At 39.4% G+C, this 27,959-nt stretch overlaps 3 protein-coding genes across 6 annotated transcripts in view; 2 read left to right on the forward strand and 1 right to left on the reverse strand.

Moving 5' to 3' along the window:
- The window catches only part of LOC133995855 (antizyme inhibitor 1-like), a 547,935-nt gene that overhangs the window by 338,722 nt on the left and 181,254 nt on the right, over positions 1 to 27,959 (reverse strand). The window lies entirely within an intron of this gene.
- On the forward strand, positions 13 to 8,767 carry ptdss1b (phosphatidylserine synthase 1b). Of its 2 annotated transcripts, XM_062436551.1 has the most exons (13): positions 13 to 274; positions 1,048 to 1,139; positions 1,859 to 1,903; positions 2,006 to 2,130; positions 2,586 to 2,744; positions 3,309 to 3,460; positions 3,976 to 4,117; positions 4,321 to 4,433; positions 4,680 to 4,745; positions 6,017 to 6,116; positions 6,796 to 6,855; positions 7,082 to 7,160; positions 7,250 to 8,767. In XM_062436551.1, exons 1-13 carry the CDS (start codon positions 96 to 98, stop codon positions 7,345 to 7,347), a joined length of 1,410 nt encoding a protein of 469 aa, XP_062292535.1. In that variant the 5' UTR covers positions 13 to 95; the 3' UTR covers positions 7,348 to 8,767. The 2 variants fall into 2 exon arrangements, 1 of the variants encoding a protein (XP_062292535.1); XR_009927235.1 differs by lacking the exon at positions 7,250 to 8,767 and having other exon boundaries at positions 6,253 to 6,855; positions 7,082 to 7,165.
- nup153 (nucleoporin 153) lies at positions 10,923 to 27,551 on the forward strand. Of its 3 annotated transcripts, none has more exons than XM_062436550.1 (22): positions 10,923 to 11,038; positions 14,531 to 14,753; positions 14,903 to 15,178; positions 16,327 to 16,463; positions 17,145 to 17,273; positions 17,529 to 17,645; positions 17,858 to 17,902; positions 18,120 to 18,173; positions 19,817 to 19,957; positions 20,052 to 20,104; positions 20,416 to 20,551; positions 20,927 to 21,094; positions 21,192 to 21,290; positions 21,389 to 21,473; positions 21,571 to 21,672; positions 21,761 to 22,393; positions 22,554 to 22,745; positions 23,007 to 23,960; positions 24,628 to 25,017; positions 25,154 to 25,372; positions 25,463 to 25,646; positions 25,756 to 27,551. In XM_062436550.1, exons 1-22 carry the CDS (start codon positions 10,961 to 10,963, stop codon positions 25,841 to 25,843), a joined length of 4,503 nt encoding a protein of 1,500 aa, XP_062292534.1. In that variant the 5' UTR covers positions 10,923 to 10,960; the 3' UTR covers positions 25,844 to 27,551. The 3 variants fall into 3 exon arrangements, with proteins under 3 accessions (XP_062292534.1, XP_062292532.1, XP_062292533.1); XM_062436548.1 differs by having other exon boundaries at positions 10,946 to 11,038; positions 14,528 to 14,753; positions 19,817 to 19,975; XM_062436549.1 differs by having other exon boundaries at positions 10,946 to 11,038; positions 14,528 to 14,753.

The raw sequence follows: 27,959 nt of genomic DNA on the forward strand, positions 1-27,959 counted from the left end.
CATGTTGGCATCATCTTGTTTTCGTGCCTTAACTTTTATGGTTTACAGTCGTTACAATTACTCTAGTAACATTCAAACTATCACACAACAGCGACATGGCAGCAGCAGCGGGACCGCGGACATGGCGGAAGGATGAAGCCGACTTTAAGTTACATTTCCGAATGATAAACGAGCAACAAGTGGAGGACATCAGCATTGACTCCTTCTACAAGCCGCACACCATCTCTCTGCTGACGGCCACTGTGCTCAGCTTGATGTACTTTGCTTTTACCAGGTAAATAACAGCGTTCACTTTTAAAAAGTATATCATTTTATGTTAATGGCCGATTGATATTCGTGTTTCAAAGCAAGATTTAAGCCTTGAAGTCAGCACTCACCATGAGTACTCCTAAATAAACCACTCCTATTTGAGTGTAATGGTCACATTACGTTCACTTACAAAATAAATGTAATTGTCATCTGTTACAGTTACTGAGAATACATGTGTCATTAAATTACAGTTATTTATGAAAATGCTGGTGATTACAATGCTCAGGAGCGTTTCCTCGTTTTTTAACATGAATAAATATATTGCTGTTTTTAATTCTTTGAAATCAACATTTTAAATATATATCGTAAATAAATACTGTCATTGTCTTATTTGGACGACATATGGGCTTAAATGGTGTCACAGTACCAAATTAAGCCGATGCCAGACTTTTGACTTTTTTTCATAAAGTAGCTTTATTTTATATTCCAAAATCTACATGAACTAATTAATACATTTTCAAATGAGACATGAATTTGTTTTATAAGAAATGATCTCCCTTATAAATCATGTCAGTATCCATGAAAAACACCTGACCTTAGAAAAGTAATTTAAAAAGTAATCAAATGTTATAAGTTACAGTACTTTGAAATAGTTACATTACTTATTACATTTTAAATAGGATAACTAGTAATCTGTAACCAATCACATTTCCAAAGTAACCTTCCCAGCTCTGTTAATAGTGTACTACAGTGTTGGATATATTTTCTTTGCTAACATGTGATACTGTGGTGTGACAGGGATGATGAGCACTCAGACAACAACCTCAGAGTTGGTCTACTGGTGGTTATCTCCTTCTTCTTGGTCATCAGTGTCCTGGCTTTTCCTAATGGTAAGCAGCTATGTAGCTACCTAAACTTACCATTGGCTCAGTTATTAAGTTGTATGGGCTTAATTAATGGTAACTATTTTTATAATCAATTAATCATTAAATAACTCCCTGGCTCCAGCTTCTCCAATGTGAGGACTTGCTGATTTTCTGTATCTTATGATATAGTAAATTAAACATCTTTGGGTTTTGGACTTTTGATTGGACAAAACATACAATTTTAAATCATCACTCTGAACTGTAGAAAATTGTAAAAACCAAAAAGATAATCAATTATTTGAGTAAATTATTGGCTGATTATTTCCTTAATTTCATTTATTTATTTATTTATTTAGTGGCCTGACTTGATTCATTGACTCAAATATGCACAAAAGTGGGTACTTTTCAGCCAACTGAATAGAAAAAATTGCAGTGTAAACATTTGTCTGGTTTCTGTGTGAAAGTTCATTCTTAAAAACAAGGACTCTGACCAAAAACAACTCCAATTGCTACCCATTTTACCCAGAGTTCTAAACCACAGCTCATGGTCCTCCTTTACAACAAGCTTGTTGAATTTGCATGAAGATAGCTCATTTATTAAGTGTGTAACTTCAGTTGTATCATTATAGGTTGTCCGAAAAAACCTATCTCCAAGACAACGGAGCTAACTCCACTCACCGAGGTTGTCCTAATTTCTCTTTTACAAATGGTACAAATAAACTAAAAGTTTTTTTTCCCACTAGGACCTTTTACCAGGCCACATCCTGCAATTTGGCGAATGGTGTTTGGTGAGTCTTCAAAGTGTCCAAATCCATAAAATTCAGAATAAACCACTTTTCGGCCTGGTTCTAGCTATGAATTTTTTCTTTATCCCGACTCACTTTCTCTAGGTCTCAGTGTGATCTACTTCCTGTTTCTTGTCTTCCTCATCTTCCTTAACTGGGACCAAGTGAAAACACTCATGTACTGGGTAGACCCTAATCTGCGCTATGCTACACGGGAAGCCGATATCATGGTATGGATAATTTAGAAACTTTAATGTGAATCGTAAACTTGACGTGTGGAAATCTCTTTCATCAAGTTTGGACCCTTTGATGCTTTCAGCACCTTACAAAAACTTAGCTGTGAGGAGTGGTGGTCATCCTGCATTATCTACAATGTAAATTGTAAAATAAAGGTCTAATAACAAGTTGCAAATGAGGAACCGTTGCTTGTACTTGAGCTTAAATATGTTAGACTAAATCTGTTTAAATTTGACTACATTAGAGACAAGATTGCCCCAGTTAATAGGCCTTGCATTTGCTGAGTCAGTTAAACACACTAGAGTAACCGTATGTATGATGACGTCTCAGTTTTCAGAATAGTTTAAGGAGCACTCACAGCTTATATTTTCTTGCTATAGATGTGTTCTCTTTTTCTTTTTGGTTGCATTTATGTTTTAACATTTTTTTATTTACCTTGCTTCCGCAGGAATATGCTGTCAACTGTACTGTGATAACATGGGAGCGCGTCCTAAGCCATTTCGACATCTTTGCATTCGCCCACTTTGCAGGCTGGGCCATGAAGGCTCTGCTGATCCGCAGCTACGGACTCTGTTGGACCATCAGCATCACCTGGGAACTCACTGAGGTAGCATGCATGTCATAAAGAGGACATCAGGCTTCATCTGCCTGCGTTGAAAGTTGTGATGTGAATAATGTACAAATGTTTGCAAAGTCCCAGGACCTAAACAGAAATTCAACCTTCTGAGTCCGCAAGTTCATTAAGAAAGGCATTACTTTCATACAGGTGCACAACATTGCTTCAGTGTGTCTGTGCAAGGGTTATTATAGTTAACTAAAATAAGACTTAAACTAAAACTAGTAGTGAAAAAATCTGCTTAGTTATAGTTTTCTTTTCATTTTCTCCCTTCATTTTTACTGTGTTCTGTTCAGTTTGACTTCTTGAGATAACGTGCTAGTACCTGTAGGGAGACCACAAACACAGCAAATTTTACCTCAGTACAGCACAACTAAAAGTAAGTTTAAATATGTGTTTATCTTCAAACAAGGTGCTTGAACCTTTGAAATAAAAGGCCTAATTTACAATTTGTAGATGGTATTACATAAATAGATTTTAAAAAGCCTATGATTTAAATCCTTAAACAGATCAATTACTTTTCTCTGTCCTTTCTTTCTTTACTTTTTTGCACAGCTGTTTTTCATGCACCTTCTGCCAAACTTTGCTGAGTGCTGGTGGGATCAGGTGATACTGGACATACTGTTGTGTAATGGAGGAGGCATCTGGCTCGGTATGACAGTTTGCCGCTTTTTGGAGATGAGGACGTACCGCTGGGCCAGTATCAAGTAAGTGAAGCTTTTTTCTTTTCTGTGTTTTTCTGATGTGAAATACAGTACCAGTCAAAAGTTTGGATACACTTTCTCATTCACGTGACCAAACTTTTGCAGGTACTGTACAGGGTCTCTATCGGGGAGGGGGGGAAAGCTGAAACAGCCTAAATTTAAAGCTATATTATAATAATTAGAAGTGTTTGTCTATATTTTGCAAATGAATCAGATTTAATCAATCAGATGTTTTTCACAACATACAGTTTGACTTGTCATAACAGGAAAAGCACAAATGGAACTAATAACCTTAACAGTGGCTCCTTTTTCAGCAATCAGTGCAATGCAATTAGTTACATCTGTTTTTGAAGTCAAAATGTCTGCTGTGAAAAATAAAAATTACTTGCTTTACCGAAATTATTCAAATCAGATTTATAACACTATAATTCTGGATAGCTCCATGTTATTGTTTGAACCGAAGCTGCATATTTACATTTATTTCTGTATAGTAAAAATAACATATTGTGTCTTTTTAGGGAGATCCACACCACCACAGGGAAGATAAAACGAGCCGTGCTCCAGTTCACACCAGCCAGTTGGACTTATGTGCGCTGGTTTGACCCAAAGTCTTCTTTCCAGAGGCTGGCAGGCATCTACCTCTTCATGATCCTGTGGCAGGTACTGTATACTTTGAAACAGCTGTACGACTGTCAAAGCAATCTGGTTTTAGGCATTACGTGTCTGTTAAATTATCCTTTTAATGAATGAATGAATCACACATTCCAGAAAAGCTCTTGTGTTCACTCTAGCATCAAGTACACGACACATCCACAGAGAAATCCTATTAAATCCTGTCTGTCTTACATCCTTTATCTCAACAGCTGACAGAGCTGAACACATTCTTCCTCAAGCACATATTCGTCTTCCAGGCCTCTCACCCTCTCAGCTGGTGTCGTATCCTCCTTGTTGGAGTCATCACTGCACCCACTGTACGGTATGTTCAACCTTCAAAATGACATTTTTACCTTCCATCTATTGGTAACAGGAAATGTGATATTCTGGATTTAAATTCCACCTAAAACCAACTGTTTTCTTAAACTAAGGTAGCATTTATGAATAGTTTTTTGAGGAAAAAGTAGCAATTGTTACAGATGCTTTCCGAATTTGTTGAAACCGTTAGTGTTTGACAACCTTTGTTCTTGACAAGTACAACTTACCTATTTTCTTCTGTCTCTTTCAGACAATACTATGCGTACCTGACAGACACTCAGTGCAAACGAGTTGGCACACAGTGTTGGGTCTTTGGGTAAGTCTCTTGGGCTATCCGCTCCTGTTTTTTGTGCTTAATGAAAGATGTTAAGGATCTGCATTAATGCAAGTTAATGACCTTTTTTCCTGTTTGATACTGAAAGGAAATGAGGAATTATTTTAAGGCCTACTGTGACATTTTCAGTTCCACAATTTTTTCGTTGCCATATTTTGGGTAAAACTGTCATGTTTTCAACCTGTCAGTTTAGTCTCAACATTGTTTCAGCAGTGATAGCAGTTGTCTGGCAGGCAATCTGACTGAACTTTGTCCAGAGTCTGTTAAGTATTCTTTAATGTTTTTGGCATACAATAGCTAAATACCAAATGGTCATGCCCACGCCCACGCTGGTTGGTTATTACCAAGTTTAATCAAACAAATCAAAGTTGTAACTCAGGACTACACCATAAATCAACAGTGTCGGGTGTACTCATCTATTCCTGTTTATTGTTGAGTCTGTTTGGCAGACGAGGGTTGTTGTAAATTCAAATACTACAACAACCGCAATCAAAGTTCTCAAACGATTTCAACTGAACAGACTTCATAGACTTCCCACCAGTGGCAACAACTCAGCAGGACTGATATTCCCACTGAAACCGCTGTTATTCTGGCTATAAGCTGTTTTTTGTTTTTTTTTTAGCTTGCAGGTTTTTCTAGCTAATATAAGCTATTTTAGTGTAGCTGACAAATGAATGGGTGAGGTTTTAACAAAGATGTGGTAAACACCAAAAAATCAGAGGTTTCAATTTAATATTAGTTTTTAATTTTCATTCAGACTTAAGTGTTTTGTTTCAGTGGAGCTTCATTTATATTCATTTTACATTTCACACTTTATAGCAGAGTAGTTGCTAGTCAATTGAAATTCATAACATCCTGAAGTTATTGACCTCATCTCAGACACAAAGCTGCCCATGCCCCCAGTCTGCTCCAGTTTCTATAGCAACGAGACGAGCTCTCTCTGTCTGCATCAGATACTCAACATTGAGACTAGTCTGTTGTTTGCAGTTTACCCCTGCAGTGTAACCTTTGAGACTGAAAAAAGTTACCACTGCAGTCTGGTGAATGAGTATTGAAGAGTTTCAAAAGCCAGGGAGCAACAAACGGAGCACACGCATGTGGATGTACAGTATGTGCCAGAAGTGTTCTGCATCAGTAGAGAAGATCCATTGCAATGAGACAGCACTACCAAGAGAGGGTGTTTTAAATCCAACAGCCTGTGTTCAAAATTTTTGTACCAATTTTTCTTATTGTACTCTTGTGCTTCTCTTCAGAGCCATTGCTTTCCTGGAGGCTCTTGCTTGTGTGAAATTTGGCCACGATTTGTTTTCCAAGACACAAATTCGCTCCGTACTCCTGTGGCTGCTCTGTCTGGTGAGAAAAGACGTGTGTGTATTAGTATTATGTAACTAGAGTTAACTAGTTATTGTGTAGATAATAAATAAGATTTTGTGTCTGTCGTCTGGCTTGTTTAAAAAAAAAAAAAAAATGACAAAGTTTCTTTCTAAAGATGGCTGTTCAATGCTGCATGGACCATCATCTGCCCCTGTAACAGTTGCTGGGATTTCTGGCACAGACCTGAAGCCTGTTGATGATGCAAAACATCTGCCCAGAGTTAAAGGGCGCATGCTTCTTTCTGCACATGCTGCTTATGTACACCACTGAGTTTTGCGCCTTTTGAAAATGCCAGTAACATTCTTGGTAATGTTAAAGCATAGCCTTGCAGCACCCTCTATATTGTTTGTTTTAAGCAGTTGGTAGATTATACTTCAGGCCTATTGTTGGCAGTCTGTTTACATGCAAAACAAGTGTGGAAAATTGCTACTTATAGCATGAAAAAATATGTAATTTTCTTTTTAGTAACCCTTTAACGTATCATTTTTGTGTATCACACAATGCATTGTGGTTTATTGTGTGAAAATAAACTAAAACTGGTAGGATAATTAGGATCTGCTTTTCTGCAGAGGCATGATTTCGACTTCCTGGTGTATATTCTGGTATGTCCTTGCAGAAATCAAAACAACTGTGTTTTATCCACTTTTATCTTCTTTAGGCACTCATCACTCTTCTGTGTTTGTATGGGATGGTCTGGTTAGAGCAAAAAAAAATGAAGGTAAGATGTTCCGTTGATGCTTTACTGAATACTTCCATGATGTGTTAAGAGAAGGCAAAATGTTAAAAAATGAAAAAAGCAAAGCTGTAAATCATATTTTGCTTCTCCCTCTCACTTGCTGCAATTATTTACAGGTATACTTAGAGTGTTTCTAATATAAATGTAGAGTCAATTAGAGTTGTGTTTGTCAGATTTGCCATTCACTCTGAGCTTCCTCTGTTTACAGAACGTTTGTGTGCAAGGTGAAGATTATGATGACAGCAGTGTTGTTGACTCACATGGTTTTGTCCCAGATGGTGTTGCAGGTCAGTCCAATAACAGCCAATCTGGTGAAAACTCTTCCCTAAACTCGAGCTTGAAAGTTTAACAAAATGATCCTTTTTTTTCTCTGTAGCTAAGAGGGATTCCTTGAAAACTTCACAACCTACAAAACGGAGGAAAGCCTCTGGGAAGAACAGATTTGTGAATGGCCAAGGAGGAAAAAGACAATAAACAGCACAAAAGACTCTTGAGTATTCACATTCCAACCCAACAAGGGGAATATGCACTTAATTGAGTTTTTGACCCCTAGAGGGCAGAAAGCAGTCTTCAAAAGTGACCAGTCTTGATCTACTACATCAACTTATCAAGTTCTTACAGCAAACAGATCAAAGGAAAAACACAACGAGAATGAGGAAAAAGACTCATATGCAGACTAGAGTGTTGATTCTCTGGAGAATCTGCATCACTACAAACTTTTATATAGGACATGAACAGAATTGATTCGGTCAAAAATATAAAATAAAATAGAGTTTACTTGATAACAATCTAAAAAGAAGAGTATGCACTGGATTTTTAAAGACACTGTGGCCTTAATTTATATTGTAAGAACTAGCATGCTGGCCTCAGCATCATCCTACAGCTATTTTCTACCTACCTGTACTGAATGCTGTTGGATGCTTTGCACTATGAGACAGTGAGATATGTTCAGTCAGGGTGTGCAGGCTCTGTGTATTGAGTCTAAAAGCTTTACTAGAAAAACTAAAAATCACAGTGATTGTCGTGTGTATCATTTTGTATGTCATTTGAGTTGGTGATGGTTGGTTTTCAACTTTGTTAATTTAATATATTTGTTGTTTTGATATCATAATGGCCAAAAGTGACCACATTCTGCACTTTTCTATAATATATAGTACAGTTTAAAGTACTGGTGTTTGTGATTTTGGCATTGCCATGAAAGGAGGTGATTTTGGTTCAACCAAGTGCACAGCTGCAGCTGTAGTCTTTACATATTAATTGTAGACTTTGAGCTTTCATCTGTGTGATTATTGGAACTGTTGAAATGTGTGTGGGCCGTTTGCGTTGTTGTCGTTGGGTGTTTTTTTTTTTTGCAGTTGTGTATGTATGCGTGTGTGTTGGTGTGTTTGATTGGACAGAGAAGTAAGGGGTGTATGACTGGTGTACCGACAAAAAATACTGTGACATTCAATGCACTACCACTGTGAAGACGTTAAATCGCAGAGGATTATCATTGAAGTGTTTTTAAAGTGATCTAAATAAATAATGTGGGCCATTAATGTAACTACAGTTACTGGTCCACGTAAACTTCTTGTAGCTATTAATATTATTAAATGATGCCCTACAGTTTCATATTCAGCGTTATAGTGTTTTTATCCCATTACTTTGACCAATGTTTTTATAACCGAATATCTGTTTATTAAGTTTGTATTGACGTTGTTTGAATGTAACAGGCTTTTGCATCATTCTTCCTCAGTGATCCCAGTCTTCATGTGTTAGACTGACTACACTGTATTTAATATTAGATGTTTAAAATCTATAATTTTGTAACCTGTGATAGACTACTTAATATTACTGATGTTTTATTTTTTATGGGTGGGTTTGCATGTTTTGTACACATAATTAAATGACCACGTTTCTTACATTTCTTTTTCATGGATTCATTATTTCATTAACTTGAGAGTTATCAGCATTTATCAGGAAATATTTCAATTGATAAAAACTGTAGTATGTAACTTTTGTCAAAACAAACAACAAACAAACGGTACAATACCGCAGATGTTACCTCATATCACATATGTTGTATAATTATGAGATTTCCTGTTAATATGTACAACACACCTCAGAAAAACATGATTCGGGTAAACAAACCACACTATGACTATCATGCCACTGAAATGCCAAAATACAAATTATGGGATAGTGCACTGAGATAGTGGTTACTTGTAGTTTCTCACCTGAATAAAACTTCTGCAAACCATCACTGTGACCTCAAAAAGTCACAATATATTCTATTACATCCACTAATTTTATTTTTTCTGATTTCAGTGCATCAACACAAAATGTTTAAAATGTAGTGCTGCAACTAACAATTATTTTCATTATTAATTAATCTGTTAATTTTTTTATTGGTAATTTTTGTTCTATAAAACACCAAAAAATACAGAAAAAAGCCTGTTAAAATGTCTGAGTCCACGATGGCATCTACAGATAAGCTGTTTTATTTCATTGTTTTTATTTTAATTGTCTAATTCTCAACAATTAATTATCAAAATTGCTGTAGATTCATTTTCTTTTAATTGAGTAATTGATTAATTGACCTTTTTGTTTCCACAAATTACAACATTTGGCACAATTTTGTTGGAAAAAAATAAGCACAAATTACACATTTTAAAACCATAACTATGTCTATATTGTTATTTTAACTGATAAGACAAAATGACATCTTTATTTATAGAATTTGTCACTTAACAACATGTGCGACCATTATACATAACAGAAAACAATGCATCATAATGATATAAAGATAACATGATGGACATGACTTAACTCTCAGTTTGTTGATGCAGCCAACATGGTAGGATGACAAAAAGTAAAAGTAATAATAATAAATAAATCGTAATAATAAATTGAAAATAACCAGGAATGGATCGCAATAAATCAGATTTCTTTACAAACAATCTTGAAACATTATTGTTTATAAATGGATAGAATCAAAATACTTTCTAAACTCAATCGTGAAAAATTCAAACAAGAATCTGGATTTATGGATGTGTAATAAAATTAATAAATTAACAATCCATTTAACTTTCTGCTTTTTTGTTAACCCTAACCATAACTCTATTACATCCTTGGCAGTGTTGGGGAGTAACTAGTTACATGTAACAGTGTTACGTCATTTAATTACAAAATAAATGTAACTAATCTGTTAGAGTTACTGAGAAAAACTGTGTAATTAAATTACAGTTACTTATGAAAATGCTGATGATTACAAAGGGGGAATACATATTTTGCTGTTTTTCTTTGAATTCTTTGAAATCAATATTTTGTTTGTTTGTTGTAAACAAATCATGACGTGGGCTTAAATGGTGTAACAGTACCAATTAAGCCCATGCCAGACTTTTAACTTTTTTCATAAAATATCTTTATCATATTTTCCAAAATATACATCAAATAAGAGATACATCTTGCTTTATAAGAAATGATCTCCCTTATACATCATAAGATAAGATAAACTTTTATTGATCCCACAGTGGGGAAAAGATATGAGAAAAACAATTTTAAAAAAACATATGTATACGACAACAATACAATTAAAAACTAAAAAGGGACCTTAAAGTGCAAAAAAAAAGAAGCAATTATTGTGCAGCAATGTAAAGTCTGTCGCTGAAGGAGCTGCTTAAGGCCCTCACAGTCTGATGCAGAGGGTGGGAGGTGTATCTATTAAAAAAACACCTGAACTTAGATGTTGGTGCTTAATGGGTACACTTACCCTACAGCTGAAAAGATTTGTTCGAAAATTATTCAAAAAGTAATCAAATGTAATAAGATACATTACTTTGATTAAAACATTGAACTAGTTACATTACTTATTACATATTAAATAGGTAACTAGTAATCTGTAACCTTTTACATTTCCAAAGTAACCTTCCCAACCGTGATCCTTGGTAAATGCATGGATGGTTTGAGTGTTGGGGTAACAAGGCTATTGTAGTCAATGCTTTTTGTTGTTCGGCTACTACATTTCCCATGATTCCTATGGTGACTGGCCGCTGTGGTGGATGACAGCTATCCGGCGCCGAAACGACAGAGCTCAGACGAAAGAGCCATGGCGGCCACGGGTGGAGGGAAAATCAGAAGCAGGAGATATCACATCGCCTCTAAACCTTACGCCAAGACTAAACAGGTAAATGGAGTGAAAGCTTCCGTGTGGAGGACATTACGGTGACTGCGGTGCCACTATATTTTATCTCTTGTTTTTGTTTTGTTGGAGACATTTTATGGCCTGCTGTTAGCGCTCGTGGCCTCCACGCGCTGAGCTAGCAGGCTTACAGGGTTAGCAAAATGAGACTTAACCTGACAGGTCAAATCACGGCACACTTTGAACCGTTTACACTAATTCACCAGCACTTTGGTGAAGTCCACGTCCTCACATGACACGCCGGAATAACTAGCTGTAGCACCGGGAGCAGGTTGTTAGCTGCTAGCTGAGTTAGCGGAAACCAAGCAGGTTCCAGTCTGTGCTAATGTAGCATTGTCGGCAGCTAGCAGGCTAACAGCGGCGCATTGTTGTCTTCGCCTCTTTTAAGTTTGGAGGCATCACACCGTCCCCGGTAAAGGCGACGTGATTGTCTGGTCCTAATTAAACATTTCTCCACAGCCACGTGTAGCCGGCTTTCACGCTGATACAATGTTAAGTTGTGTTACCGGCGTATCGGGAAGCATTTTGTACATTTGTGCAGCTAGCGTTAGCAAAGCTCAGCCAGATGGATTGCGCAGGAAGCATTGCCTGATTGGGAACCCACATGGTTGGCTTGAGTGGATTTATTAGCCGCTTGGACATCAACTCATGATGTCTTTTAAAAACAGTTTCTGTGAAATCACTCACAGAGTATCGGTAGTTATACAACCAGCTGATCGTGACTTGCTGGAAGGTTATCAGTCAGACACACATTGAGGTGAGAGCTGTCAGCAGTGTGTCTGTAATGAGCACACAGGTCTGTCAGTGCTGAGATGCACCTCACTAACAAGATTTGGATAGAAAGTCTTTAGTTTTTGCTGACTTTTGTTGTCGACATTTTGTAACATTTTAGATTATTTAGCATTAAAACAGATTATTGTGTTTGTATAATATATGTTGTCAGATGTAATAGTGGCTGTAATTAAGACAATAAATAAAGCAACTGATTCGCATTTGTATAAAAATAACATTGCAAGTTCATCTTTGTAAGTTGTTGTATTTGTTTTGATATGAATTTGCCACCTGTGTACCATTCTCTTGAATCTGTCCTCATTGATATGGATGTGATGGACAGAGCCAGTATAATTCAGGACCAGCACAGGCAGCCCTAAAAATGACCATACAGGTTAATTAATACACATCTAGAGCAGTTACAACAAATACTGAACATTATAACCTCCATGAAGGTGGGACTCAGTTCAGGGCTGATGTATTAGACTGCCATTAGACAGATAGATTAGCCTAATAAACTGCAATTGGGTGTTTTTTAAGGCTTGGTGTAGTTTATACTTAGAAAAGTCATGTAATTTCTCTTTATAAATGCTGTTGACTTGGCAGGCAGTATTAGTATCATGTTAAGGTTCTTGACACCTTATCCCACTTGATCAACAGCCAAAACATCTGAGCAGTGGATGCTAATCCTATCAACAAACAGTGTTGAAATGAAGACAGACTTGTTGCAATTATGCATTTGTGCAAAAAACAAACAACCTTAACTGACAAAAATAAACTTGTAATATTGAGTTTGAATAAATGCAAATATAAGTTGCACTTGGCATCAGGGAGACGTGATTACATCTTTAAACTCTCACATATTTGACTAAATTGCAAATAGCACAGTTGCATTTGTAGTCCAGACAAATATGTGTGGACTGAAGTAAGCCCAAAAAAAACAATGATTATCCAAATTCTGTATACAATTGTGCTGAAAAGACACTGAGCTTTTATTTAACAAACTTGGTTTACACATCACTACTGGGTAAAAAGCAGAAGTAACATGATAAGACATGCAGTGTTTGCGTCATCTCGCCTTGCATCTTGTGTGATTGCTTGCAAAAGATAGTCTTTCTGGGCAGTGCCTACTTCTCCACATGGTACGAATATGACAGTACAAATACAGCAATTATCTTAATGGATCTAATATGACAAGCTCATAACTCGAACTCTCATCATGTCTTGCTTGGAAAGCTTGGTGCACAGATTCACCTAAGTACTTGATCATTCAATTAAATCAGAATCGCCCTGTGTTTGAATGTGATTGCCTCCCGAGAGAGCTGTGGCAGTCGACCACAGGTCCCTTTGTCACATGATACTGTCGACAGCAGAATTGCGGCACCCTTAAATCCTCATAACAATAGCTTATATAGCACTAAGTAAACACACGCTGTGGTGGTTATTACAGTCGCTCTTGACATGTTAAAGTGGTGTGTTTGCACATAGGTCAAAGTGCAGGGAGAACCCACAGGTGTATATCACAAAGCAAGAGGCCCATACGGCTCTTATCAGGGGTTAATAGCTTCAGTGGACCAGAAGATGTGGTTATGTGGTGGTTCGCAAGGTGGCTAGTTAGCTATTTTTCTCTTCTCAGTCTATTTTGTCACAGGAGCTCGAGGTCCATTGCCTTAATTTGAAGACACTCAAGTATGTTCTCAATATCAAAGTTAGAACCAAATGAATATGATATGATGAACAAAATTGGCATGTTTGCAAAGGGAAAAATGTGGCTGGCTGGCTAAACTTAAAGTTTTTGCACACCCTGCTCTCCTAAACACCTTTTAGCTTTAATTGCTCATTGCATTCATAATAGATTTTTCCCCTTTTGTTGTCCTCTGCTACCACATGTCCAAAACTGCTCAGTCTGGTGGAGAAGTCGTTCATTAAAACTGACCCAGTCCATGGAAAATATACCAGCATTTACTGAAAGAACCAAGGTCGACAGCATTTCAACAACTTTTGTAAACAAAATATACTGCCCTCCTCACTCCTACGCCTGCAAACACAATCAGCAGATGGATAAATTACAAGTTGCAACAGCTGATAGAATATTACAGAAGAGAGCTGTTTATGGATTTAGATTGTGAAAAAGCTGTTTTTCTATGCATGGTGTAGGAGACAAGACTCATCCGTATCGACTGGAATTCATCCAACATTAGACCTCACTACAGCACAGACCAGCGTCATTTGCTCAGTGCTTCATAGAAGCATACACAGCGCCTAGCCTGACCCAGTTTCTGTCTTACTGAGCTTGTGTTTTTGCTTTGCACTGGGGAGGAAGAATGGCTTCTCTTTGCAAATGGGCCCGTGCAGCTCATTCAAATAATAAAATGTAGAGTTAATTGCTGTATTTTGTAAATCACAAGAGTGCAACTGTTTTAACAGGATTGCAAAAGGCCTCAAAAACACAATTTAGTTGTTTTTCCACAGAGACAAGCTTTTTAGTTGATTTCTTGTGTATTAGTTGTTGATAAATGAATCAGAAGACGATGATTGTCGCACAGCTGCTGAAATGTATCCATCGTTTCTTATAATTTCATAATTAGCAGACTAGAAATAATGGCATGACTTGATTGTTCTCTGTTCTGTCTCTCTGCATTTGTCTCTGCCTCACTCATTTCTTCGCTCCGTTCACGGCTTCTTCTCTCACATTTTTATCAGCAGCAGTCAGGCCTGATCAGTCGAGTAACAGACACAGTAAAGAGCATCGTTCCTTCCTGGCTGCAAAAATACTTTAAGAATGGAGATGCTCCTGAAGGAGGGGAGGCTGTACAGGGGACAGACCAGAACTGCCAGCCGCCGCCTCCTCCTCCTCCTAATGGCAGCGAAGAGGGACCTCCTCCTCTGGATGGACGCGACTCACCAGAGCCAAGCACCAGTAACACAGGTGAGGGATCTATTCAGTCTCTTGGGTCATCAGAAAAGCTAGCTGCAGAATTTGGATGAGAACTGAGCTTGAAATGTCCAGATCTGTTGCTCAGTCACGTTGTTCACCTGTACCACTGCGCTCACCCCAAACTTTTCTGTCTCACCCAGAGCCCTCAACCAGCCGAGCATCACTGAACTTTCAGGAATATGTATTATCTCGGCCCCCTCTTAGTCGTTCCCACCTACACTTTTCTCCGCTGGACGCCTCCTCCCCAACGCTGGGGGCCTCCAGTAGCCTCTTCTCCCAGCCCTCAACTTCTTCAGCCCCAGGACCTTTTTCCACGGGCTTTTCCTTGGTCAAAGAAATCAAGGATAATCTCTCACAGCACGAAGATGACAACATCTCCACCACTAGCGGCTTCTCCTCCCGCGCCTCTGACAAAGGTACAGACTCAGTGTTTAAGAAAAAGATATTGTCTTTCCACATGGAGACATGTGTTCAGATGTTTTTGAGGCTTTAATATCAGTATAGGTACAATAGCACCATAGCTAACTTTCCACACACTGTCGCCCTCCATTGTGGTGAGAGGTAATGAACTGCAGACCATTCAGTTATGCTTGTGACGGGGTCTCACCTTGTAACTGTGGATAAACAACTGAATCAAAAGGAAAGAGTTCACAATTAAACTAGTTATGTGTTCAGTAATTTATGTGGTGAAATTGTTGAAAATGTTGCACAGATGATTTTTTTTATAACTGATGTAGACACATATAGCTCAGTGTCAGGAATTTGCATAGATTGGCATGCATAGTATTAGCCTATAAACAGACAATGCTTTAATACATAACTACAACTTCTGCTTTGGGTCTTGTTTTCTCTGATTTGTTGGACAAAGCCAAGTGTTGAGCGTGAGCTGACTTACATGTTTAACAAAGTTGATTACAAGATGAAAGAAATTTATTGGAACACAGATTATAAATAAGTTAGTGCTGCAACTAATAATGATACATCTGCCAATTATTGTCAATTAATTGATTAATTTGTTCATAATATTAGAAAATTGTGAAAAATGCCATAATTTCCTAACTCCCAAAGTGATGCTGGCAGACAGTCTTAAAACCCCCAAAATGTTCAGTTTACCATCACATGAGACAAAAGCAAAATTTATTAGCTGAAACCAATGAATGTTTGCCATTAGTCTACAAAAGATCACATAAACAATTAAGATTACCCAAACAGTTTCTGATTAATTGTGTCTGTTGGACTAATCAATTAATTGTTTCAGATGTAAAGCTCGAGCTCAGTCTGTCCAAAACAAGCATCACAATATCTGTATCGTGTTTAAACTGACAGTTCACTTGTACCAGTGTGCTGCGTTGGGTTTAATAGAATTTCTTGGCATTGTTCAAGACTCAACACATACACACCAACCATGGAGTCAAAAAATGAAATTTTACAAATGTTTAGTGTTACAGTAGGAGGAGTCTATTGCGATTATATGTTGTGTGGATTGACTCGGGCCTGGAAGGTCAATAGTTCACTGGTGCTCTCTCAAAATGGTCTGAGATGGTTTCAAACTCTTCTTTTTTAGATGTCCCCACTTCCAAAACAGCGTCACTTCCCCAGCTTTGGTCCCCAGAGATGGACAGAACAAACTCTGGGACTCACCATGCCCAGTCCAGTCTGAAAAGGCCTGCTTTCAACCTGTCTGTCTTTGGAGCCTCCAATGTGAGTATCTGTCTGTCTGTCAAGATACTGAGTGTCTGAGCACAAGGTGGGAAAACAAAAAAACAGTAACGCTAGCTTAAAGAAGAGATCCGTGCCACAAAGCCAGGCATTATTAGTGTTTCAGGGTTCACTATGAACTGTACCATTAAAGCAGTGACCCACTTAAATGTAAAATGTCCATACTTTTGGTCACTGTACCCAACTCTTCAAAGTCAAGTGTACCACAAACTTATACATATTGCAGAGTTTACATTGGTTTTTAGGTGTAGATACAAGTTTACCTCAAGTTTCAATTTTAATATTTTTTAAGTAAGTAGTTTATTATTCATTAAATGCAGCACCAGAAGAATCTGTGTCACTCAGCTCACAGCTAGTCAATGTCTGAGTTGTTTTATAGATCACTGGTTCTGTGATCAACATGCTGTATTTACATCCATTTTCAGTCCAGCTAACTAAACAGCTGCCCTGCTTTGATGTGCATCCTGACTCAGATTTCTACCAGAATGGAATGAATATGGAAAGCACTGCAGGACTTACTTGTAGTATTACTCAAGATAATGTTTTGTGTGGCTACTTTATGCGTTACAAAAATAATAATAAAAAGAATGCCACTTATTATTAATATGCTTTAAGTGATTTAACTTTACCCTAACCTAATTTAATTGAACCGCTCTCCTCCAGTCGACATTAAACAGCACAGTGTTGAACTCCAGCCAACTTGGAGACTCGCCCTTCTACCCTGGGAAGACCACGTATGGCGGAGCAGCTGCAGTGAGGAGCTCTCGTGCTCGTCCTGGAACACCATACCAGGTTGGTTTGTGAAACTTGCAACCTCCAACCAAGAGCTTAATAATGTTAAAATTAGTTTTAGTAAATAAATTCATTGGAGTTTTTTTTAGCTGATCAAATTAGAACACATGACCTATATTGACTCATGTTCAGTCAGTGTTTTGACTTTTGTAGGTGTGCCGTTAATTTCTGACACTGACGCCATAAGATTGATGTCACTGAAGTGCGAATATCATTAATTTAATTGGGGACTAAATTAGCTCATCTGATCCGTAGGCTCCAGTGAGAAGACAGATCAAGGCCAAGCCTGCCAGTGCGCAGCCCTGTGGGGTGACGAGTGCCACAGCCAGACGCATCCTGCAGTCCTTGGAGCGCATGTCGAGCCCTCTCGCTGTGAGTATTCACACACACACGTAAATACATACTGTACATAGCAGACATGCACCACCATTTGATTTCTGTTTCACAGTGTTATGACATTTTGTTATGTTGCCAAAGAATCTGTACTCTAAACCATGTGTCATAAAGTGTTGGCGATAATCTTCCTGTTTGGTAAATATGTCTCTCTGAAACAACTGATAGATTTGATTTCTCTTCATCTGCAGGATGCCAAGAGAATCCCGTCAGCAGCCTCCTCTCCCTTGTCAGCAGTAAGTGTTTGTAGCACATTTTACATATATTGTAGGCTTTGCTTTAGCTTGCAGTGATACACAGTACGATACAGCACAGGATGTGACCAGGAACACAAAACAGACAACAAATTGATTCTCGTTAGTGAATGATTAAATACACATCAAGCTGAAAACATCCTGTTGATTTTATCTCACTGAAAAAAACTATTTCCTCACACAAGTTTTCTCTTTGCAGTCAATGGATGCCACAAATCTAGATGTTTCACATTTCCAGGCGAAAAAGAAACGGGTATGTGCAGATTTTAAAATTACCGTCACATTTTCTTTTATTCTTGTTTCATCAAAAAGTTGCATTTGTATGTAGCTTTCCAAGAGCAGGAGTCTTTGTTTTTTACACCTCATGTCCGTGTTTGACCTTACGCTTGTGTGCACACATCAACAAATAAACTTCACTTGTGCCTTTTGGAGTGTTTGCAGCCAAGCACTAGGCCTGATGATGTGAACAGGGATGTCATTGTTCAAACCCAGCAGCACTTGCTGTGGTTTGTCGTCTTGTCATTTCCTGTCCTACTGCCTGGCGGCCTCCTTTACACTTGTTAACAGCTTTCTCCTCAGCTGGTACACAGCTGTTCACTGCTCTGTGTGTGTCTTTATGCGTGCAGGGATATGCTTGTGAGCAAAAGTGTGTTAGGCTGCATGTTGTATTGCCTCATAAAAGTGTGTATGTACAGTGTGTTCAGTGTTAGTCCATTGTTAAATAATTGTGCCGGCTCTGTACTGGACTTGTCCTCACTAATAACTGTCCGGCATTCCCAGCTGCGACAGCTGCTTTGTAAACTGCAACAATAGTGTATTGACCCTCACTGGTCTAAGACAAGAAAGCCCATTTATCTAACTGGACCTTTCACAGCTGATTGTTGCTTTGGGGTTTCACCTCGGCAGTGTCCAAAATTAAAGGATAACACTGGATCTTATTAATCTTTCTATCAACAAATGTCGGAAGCTTATGTTGAATGCTCTTAATTGTTTTAATTTCCATGGAAGGATATTTGGAAAGCTAAAATGAAACAGAAATATAGGAAAATATATAAATAGCGGTACATAACTTGTAAATATCTTCTGAATAATGTACATAAAGTTCACCAGTTTAGAAAGAGTACTGGCATACTTAGAGCAAGAAAAGATATACAGTATTTTTTACAATAGGAAACATCATAACCACTCGTAGCTAGTTTAACATTGGTGGTATTGACATTTAAATAAACAAAAATATTTAAATGTAACATAACAGATTTTAATATGACATATCACATTTGTGTACTAGGTATTGTAGCAATTCTCCAAATCCATATTATTGTGTGCTGTTATGATTTAACTGTGAACATGAATTACAAGCAATGCTTTCCAAGGCACAAATGGAGGAAAGAAAGGATAAGGTAGCTGATGCTGACTTCAATCAAAGAATTTTGTGAAGGGAATCTCTGAACTCTGACCTGGCTGTGTCATGGCTAAAACAACCAATGAAAACAATAGCAGGAAGTAAACAGGAATAATGAATTACCCCCAAATGACCACTAGAGTGGAGAAAAAACTACAATTGGATGCAACGTTCTCACAGAAAATGATGGTCTGTGTTGTTCTGTGCCACAGAACTTGATTGAACTCATCCTGAAATTATTAACTCAATATAAAGAGCCTGAATGTTGCATTCGGGTGACATTTTGTATGGCATGTGTAGCTTTTTTTATAAATATCAGATCTGGACATCTTACTGTACGTAGAGAGGAATATCCTGCAATGACTATGAATATTCCTTCATCCCTGTTTTCGTAGTTTATAAACAGTCACAGAGTGGCATGTCACACACACATCATTACACACATTCAGATTACTCTGATGATCATATATTTTCCACTCTGTGTTTTATTTCAGCTGGATTCCTCCCTCCCACCGGTGCAGAAGCTGGTGGTTCCTGCTGCAGTGTCCGTGTCTGGAAACCGCTCCGTGTCCTTCAGGCCTACTTTGACTCCTGGAGGAGTGAGCCGACCTCTGGACAGAACCCCAAGAGAGACGGTCTGCCCACACAAATATGTACGCCACAAGGTTTGGCCAAATGGTGTTGAGTACATTCCTGATGCTAATTTTTGTTTTTGTTTTGTTTATTTAGCCCACGAGAAAATCACCGCAACTGCCTGAAGAAACCCCAGGTCCATCTAAAAGGTACTGATGCATAACTATTAGAGATGCTCTGATTTATCAGCTAGCCACTGGAGTAAGTTTAAATTTATGGTAAAAGAAATTAAGCAAAGACTGAAGAAAAGTATGAATTTGACTAAATAGGTGCATAAGGTTTTGCTTGCCTTTCTTTTAATTCCTTTAAATGTAACAACTCTTCAGTGTTTCCTTTCTGTTCTCGCCACATCTCTAGTAATTTTCTCCAGTAACTTTTTTTCTCAGATGTTCCACTGCTTTCTGTTTGTGCTCATATTTTTTTAACTTACTTTACCTCCTCCTGTCTATACCTTCACTAGCACAATTGGTTTCACTGGCCTGACCTATCCTCTGTCCAGCACACCTGCAGCCAGCAGCGTGAGCTCTGGAGGGGGCAAGATGAAGAGAGAGAGGACCAGTACACGGCCCTCCTCTAAACGCAACGAAGAAGAAGAGGTGAGAGCTTTGCATCCAAAAACAACAAGGCCGCGTTTTCAGAAATCAGGAATTAGATTACATTGGATTCATTTTTTCACATTTTAATGTACACAACACAAAAAGCTCTTGCAAGAAAGTGATGAATAGGTGTTCGTCCTTTTACACCAGTACAGCATGAGACTTTGGAGAGAGAAAGAATGAGAGGTCATAAATCTATATCAAATAATGAGCCTCAGTGCATTCAGATTGATATCCAACATGTGCTTATCTCATATCACTGTCAGTCTGAAAGCTCAAACTTTTTCAGAACTGGCAAAAAGGTGAAATGATGGTTTTCAATTCTCTCTTGAAATTAAGCTCATAGTTACATTCATGCTTGTTTTCTCGTAATAGGTAGCCGAGGTACCGGAACTTCCAGCCATTTCACTTCCCATCAGTAGCACCGCGTTGCCCACCTTCAGCTTTACCTCCCCTCTACCACCTTTCACCACCTCCACTACCGTCAGCACCCCCCCCCAAACCACACCTGTCACTCCTGCTAAGGAAACATTAACAAATAAGGTCTGTATTAAAAAGTGTGTACTTCAGCGTTAGTACAAATCTAATGGTTAATAACATTATGAATGTATGCATGCCGCTAATTTTTGTGTGTTTCCAGGACAAACCAGCGGCCTCAACACCCCCTTGTGAACCTTTTACATTTTCCTCCCCGATTGTCAAAGCAACTGCTGCTAGCCCACCTTCCTTTTCCCCCTCAGTAAGTACAGTTACTTTCTTAAGGATTTGTAATTGTTTAGACTGCAATGATTTACAACTGTAATATGGATGATAATTATTTTATTTTATTCTTTGTAGGCTGGATTTACTTTTAGCGCACCTGTAGCAAAGTTGGGTCCCTCCATGTCAAATGGGAGTCTAGCCACTCCCATAATGGCAGCAGGTAAGAATTACTCAGTTTCTTTTAGGTTGGCGTGATGATTTTTGCCTTTCTTGAGAAAATTTGAACTAACTTTTGGTCTTTCTCATGTTTCCTACAGTGAAGCCAGCAACAAGCAAAAGCACAGAAGATTTTGAAGGACCCTTTAAACCAGCCAAAACCCTGAAGCAGGGCAGTGTGCTGGATCTTCTTAAAGCACCTGGTTAGAATCTGTTTTGTTTTTCATGATATTGCATTTTTTCAAGGTTCAATCTAGAGTTTGTTTAGTATTTCTCTTCTGTTCTCTTCAGGTTTTGCCTCTCCTGTTGCCCGAACTTCCCCGAGTCCCGATGATGCTCCCCAGCAGACCTCCACACAAATCACTGCGCCCTCCACAACCACCACCTCCCTCTCCTCTTCAACGGGCTTTGGTGACTTGTTCAAACCACCGGCAGGCTGGAGCTGTGACGTCTGTTTGGTGCAGAACAAGCCGTCAGATACAAAGTGCGTTTGCTGCATGTCCCCCCAGCCCAGTTCCTCCTCATCATCCAAACCCAAGGACAGTAAACCCACCGCCTCCTCAGTCGGGCTGGAGAGCAGCAGCACGAACAGCACCTCCACCACAGGTTTTGGCACAATGTTCTCCAAACCTGCAGGAACCTGGGACTGCGATACGTGTCTTGTTCTAAACAAACCCGATGCAGTAAAGTGTGTGGCCTGCGAAACGGCCAAGCCTGGGACAGGGCTTAAGCCCTCACTGACTCTTCCTTCTGCCTTCTCAGCTGTTAAGACTGTATCCAGCCCCACAGCCCCCATCACTACAGGGTTTGTCGGATTTGGAGACAAGTTCAAAAAACCTGAAGGTGCATGGGAATGTGATACATGCATGGTACAGAACAAGGCAGAGGATACAAAGTGTGTGGCCTGCATGAGTGCTAAACCAGGTAACAAGAGCATGACCGTGATAATATTTTCTAGTATACAAACAGCTGAATGCTGGGTTCTACTTTATAATTAAAGATTCATCAACTGTTTAAGTGACTAAATATGAAATTTTTTTTTTTAATGTAGTGAAGCATCTTTCTTATCTTGTCAACACTACAGGAGCATCAACAGAGTCCTCAGATGGCACCTTTTCTTCAGTCAGCAGTGCTCCAGTGTTTGGGTTGGGGGACAAATTTAAGAAGGATGAGGGTTCCTGGGATTGTGACGTCTGTCTTCTACAGAATAAGGCTGCTGATGTACAGTGTGTTGCCTGTCAGGCAGCCAAACCTGGAGCCAAAGTGGAGCCCAAAGGTAACAAAAATGGCAAATATCTAGTTTTTGAGTAGAAGTGTGCAGGAAAGTACTTTTCTTTGGTTTTTTAGTTTCTGCAACAACAGTAGTAAATGGGGGGACCAAAATGTTTCTTGATCCGTCGGATGTTCAACTATTCTGACCTGTATACATACACCATTTAAAGTTTCAAGATAGACGCACATTTAGACAAATCGTTAGGTTGTGAGAAATGTGTGACTTTTGAAATATAACTCTTAACCTTTTTTTCCTCTTGTGTAGCTTTTGGTTCATCAGCTGTTGGAACGTCAAGCTCCTCTACCTTTGGCTCTTCTACCTCTACTACTGGAGGTTTTAAGTTTGGCACATCAGACAGTACCTCAGCATCTGGAACTGGGGGTTTCAAGTTTGGGGGCTCATTTACAGAATCGTCCTCCTCTTCTTCTTCAAGTGGATTCAAATTTGGAGCTGCATTTGGAAGCTCCTCATCAGAAACCACTTCCAAAGACACTACTGCCTCATCAGGGTTCAAATTCGGCAGCTCATCTGAGGGCTTTAAATTTGGGACTGCCTCTAGTGATGATAAAAAGTCAGACCAGCCTGCCACAGATTCTGGATTTAAATTTGGTGCCAGTGGCGGGATAGCGTTTGGAACTGGATCATCTAGCACAGAAAGTAACTCTAAGGGCGGCTTCACCTTTGGGTTGTCAAAACCTGAAGAGAAAACGTCAGACACCACCACTACCACCTCAACCTCTGTTACTTTCACTCCCCCTGCTTCCTCTCAAGACAAGGGCGACGATGTGGCATCATCAGATGACACCACATCAACAAACACCAACACAACCACCACCACAACTAGCTCCGCTGGGTCTGTATTTGCGAGATTGGGTGAGCGCACTTTGACCACCACCGCACCACAAGGGAGCTCCACTTTTGGATCTTTATCTACAGAAAAGGAGCCAGCTGCTCCCACGTTTACCTTTGGGAAGCCAGAGGAAAAGAAAGAAGCGGCTGCCTCTTCTGCTCCGTCTAACTTCCTCTTCGGTGCTGCTAGTAAAGATGCTGATGCTGCACCGGCAGCGGCCACTACAGGAGGTTTTTCCTTCAGCAAGCCGAGTGCTCCAGCAGAACAGCCTACACCTGCGTTCACTTTTGGAAAGCCGACAGACAAGACTGAAACATCAACTTCAGAGGCCCCTAAGCCTTCCTTCGCTTTTGGACAAAGTGTTGCAGGTATTTTATTTGTCAATGTTTGTTTTTAGTAAACTTGTGATACATAGTTACCTCCACTAATTATTAAAGCTTGTTTTGTTTGACGGTTTGTTAAAGGAATAGTTTGACATTTTGGGAAATATGCTTTTATTCACTTTCTTGTTGTATTTTTGTCAGACTCCAGGAGGACCGCCAAAAATAGTGCAGCACATAACACTTACAATGTGTCATTTTACACCTCAGTTTTTGTACAGAACAAACAAGACATAATGTGTTGATTAGTGAGTTTTAGAGATGCCGGTAGCTGGATTATAGCTTTTGAAAGAGTCAGGTCAGGTTTCCAGTCTTTAACCTAAGTTGATTGGCTGCTGGATGTAACTTCATATTTACTGTACAGACATGAGAGTGGTGTTGATCTGCTCATGTAACTCTTTGCAGGAAAGCCAATAAATGTATTTCTCAAAATACATATTCAGTTTTTTTTTTTTAAACCTGGACCACCATGTTGCAGTTATTGTATTTGTTGTATTTTCTATAGTCCATAACTATAGCATTATGATGACATGGTGAAAGATGATTAGATTGTAACAAAATCTACTTGAAAAATAATTTTCCTGTTATTGTCAAAATAACTTTCCCACTGCAGTGCAACAACACAACATAAATTATGCTTTCCCCTCCCTGACAGATTCTGCTCCGGCTCCAAAACAAACCTTTTCCTTTATGGCTGGTAATCCCACCAACACCACCACTTCGTCATCCTCTGCCCCAACACCAAGTCTGTTCGGCAGCGGCAGCAGCAGCTCCACCCAGGCTCCAGCCTCTACTGCAGCTCCCAGCACTTTCATGTTCGGTCAGCCTGCTGCGACTTCCAGCGACGCTACTCCAGCTAAAGCCTTTGTCTTTGGCCAGAACCAGGACAGCCAGCCGCCTGCCCCATCCGCTGCCCCAGTGAACTCTGCTCCATCTCCAGCCCCTTCTCAGCCCTTCATCTTTGGTGCTCCTGCCAGTGCTGCTCCTGCTGCTGCTCCCTCCTTTGGTTTTGGAGCAGCAGCGCCCTCTGCTGCCTCTTCTGCAGGTCTGTACCTCCTTTAGCAACTCACAGTGGTTATTTTAGATTTGAAATGTGTATATTTGCAATTATTAAATGTTGCCTTTATATGTATAATCTCTAGATGTATTGGTCTTTACCTCCTCTCTCTTTTTCTCTCCAGCTCCATCTGCAGCCCCTCCCCCGTTTGTATTCAGCTCAGCCCCCTCTGGTGGCTTCGGGGCCAACCAGACTCCCTCCTTTGGTTCACCCTTTGGATCCCCTTTCCCAGCTGCATCCTCCCCAGCCCCAGCCTTTGGGGCCAAGCAGAATGCCACCCCTGTCTTTGGGCAGCAGGCCAACTCCACACCTGTATTTGGGGCAGCTGCTAACTCTGCACCAGGTGGGTGACTGAAATCATCTTTTAGGCTGTCCAATAGCTTCTTACCCTTTTCATTATTTGCAACATTTAAATGTGCCACATTTTTTTCAGGTGGAGGTTTTCAGTTTGGAGGAGCCAGCGGATTCGCACCCTCAAACAACAGCGCGGGAGTATTTACTTTCGGAGCGGGATCAGCAGCATCTCCTGCCCCCCCTGCTAACCCCTCTATTGCTCCCCAGGCAGGAACACCTGGAGGTGGATTCAACTTCGCACAGCCCCCCGCGTTCAATATTGGGTATGTTGGCCTTCTCAGTTTAGCGAGCTGTTCCGGGTGTTGTTTTGAGTCATTTGACAGTTGTTACTGGTGGCTGTGTATTTGATGAATAATGTCTTTGCTCTTCCAGGTCAACTAAATCCTTCACCGCCTCTCCTGCTGGACAGCAAGCGATCGCTGGACGCAAGATCAAGACAGCGGTGCGGCGCAGAAAGTAGAGCCCTGTGGACTCGACTAGAAAGTAGACTTGACTTCGACTTGACTTTATCCCCACTGAAGGCTGAAATAAAGTCCTGGATGGTCTCAACTTGACAGACACTGAAATGACTTTGCATGTGAAAAAAGGGCAGAGGCTTCATGGGACCGCTTTGCGTTCGGGCTGGATGGGTGGGTGGGTTTGAACTTATAGGCTGGGCTGACGTTTTCAGAGGCTTTCACATGTAAACCATGAGACGTCGACGTGAGACCATTTACACAGGAACTTCACATAAATAAAACTGTTGACTGAACAATGACGCTGACTTAGAAAACAACAATCAAGCAAAGATCCGTGCTCGACATGAAAAACAAGCAAGGCAGTCATATCTATATTTTCAACACCGGCAAATGTCTGCTAGACTTTAGGCATGACTTTTTGTAATAAAATTACAAAGGCAAAACTGCAAACCTAAAGAGTTGCGAGTGTACACAAAATCCTATTAATTAGTATGTGTGATCAGGTTATGAGCTGTGATATGCAGAGAGGTAGTGAGAGATGTAGGGTTAATCTCCAGTGGTAATCCCGCAAACTAGACTGCTCCTCTAACAGGAATCAACAGTTGCTGCTGGAGATGTTGCCATGGTGTCAGTGCAGAGTGCTGTATGTACAGGGATGAGCGTGTTATCTTTGTGGTGAATGCAGCGTGATTGTTTTTTGGTTGTTTTTTTTTTTTTTCTTCCCCTCTTATGTACAGACTTGAGGTGTGTTTGTTTTCTTTGTACATGCTGAGGTTGAGTGTCGGTGTGCGTATGAAAACTGAACGACGGAGTCAATCGCCTGGGTGGCATGTGCCGCCGCTGTCGATCAAGCAAATGAATGTTTAAAAACAAAAACAAGGGGAGGAAGGAAGGAGGGTGGGATCGGGAGAGGAGAAAACGTATCCATGCACTGTGGAGGATGGACCGGGCTGGAGGCTCACGCCCTCGTTCAACTCCTTAGGACTTTGTAAATGCATAGTTTCAAAAGTCATGTTACATGTTTAATTCTTTGACCTCTCTGGTTTTGCTCCACTACTCTGCTTTTCGTGCCCTCTTGTCTCTCTCTTATTCATCCCTCCTCCTGATTACTTATACTCTCCCTTTACCTCTCTCTGCCTATCCCTCTTTATCTCTGTCTCTTATAATTGGCCTTTGAATATTATTATAAAAACCTGTAAATAGTGATATTTTTTTTAATCTGTGAAGTTGAATTTTTGTGTTACCAACTCCGCATTCAGCATTTTTGTCTTTAGAATTTATTATGTAAGTCCCTACATTCAAAGTTGCCCGAATCCATTTAAAAGGAGCTTAAATGCAAATTGGAGAGCCTTTAATGACTAAAGGTATATTGGCTTTTCTGATCCACTTTTGTTTGGACCAAAACCAGTATTGTATAAAGTATTAAGTATATATTTTTCTATTGCGTGTTTAAATGGACACGGGTGACTTTGGATGATAAGGAAGTCAGTTTAATTTTAAAGCCATGATTATTACTGGATGAGTGATAACATTAAAACAATGGATAATTACCATCAATAAAACTATAAAGAATAATTTTCTGTTCCTGATCTTTTCAGACGTATTTCAGTTTGACCATTAAATCTGCCATTGTTATTACGAATATATCAGCAGATACAGTACTATATCTCATTTGTTAAGTAAACAATTGTAGTTCAGGATTATTAAAGATATGTGTGAGGTCTTCATTTGTAAATTATTGTTCTAACAGTGAAATATCGCAATCAGCACATCTTAGTCACAATTCCTTGATGTCCAAATTAAATGGATCCCTATCAAAAATGTTATGTATTAGATAAAAATATGCATAACATTTGTCAATATCTGTATTGGCCTCAAAAATTACATTATTAATACAACTTAAGTGCATGGACTCCATGCTATAAGAGGCACACATTGTGCCACTTCTCAGTTTTGCAGCCAATTTTCCCCAGTGCCACTCTTTAATGCAGTGAAAAATCTCTGTAAAGGACCAATAAATGTTCTGTAAAATGACATTGATATCAGAGATTAAGGAAACACGCTAATTTGACATACTGGCTTCTCTGAATATAATACTAAAGCAAGTATGTTCTCTGA

The sequence above is a fragment of the Scomber scombrus genome, chromosome 16 (assembly GCF_963691925.1).
Source record: "Scomber scombrus chromosome 16, fScoSco1.1, whole genome shotgun sequence".
NCBI classification, from domain to species: domain Eukaryota; kingdom Metazoa; phylum Chordata; class Actinopteri; order Scombriformes; family Scombridae; genus Scomber; species Scomber scombrus.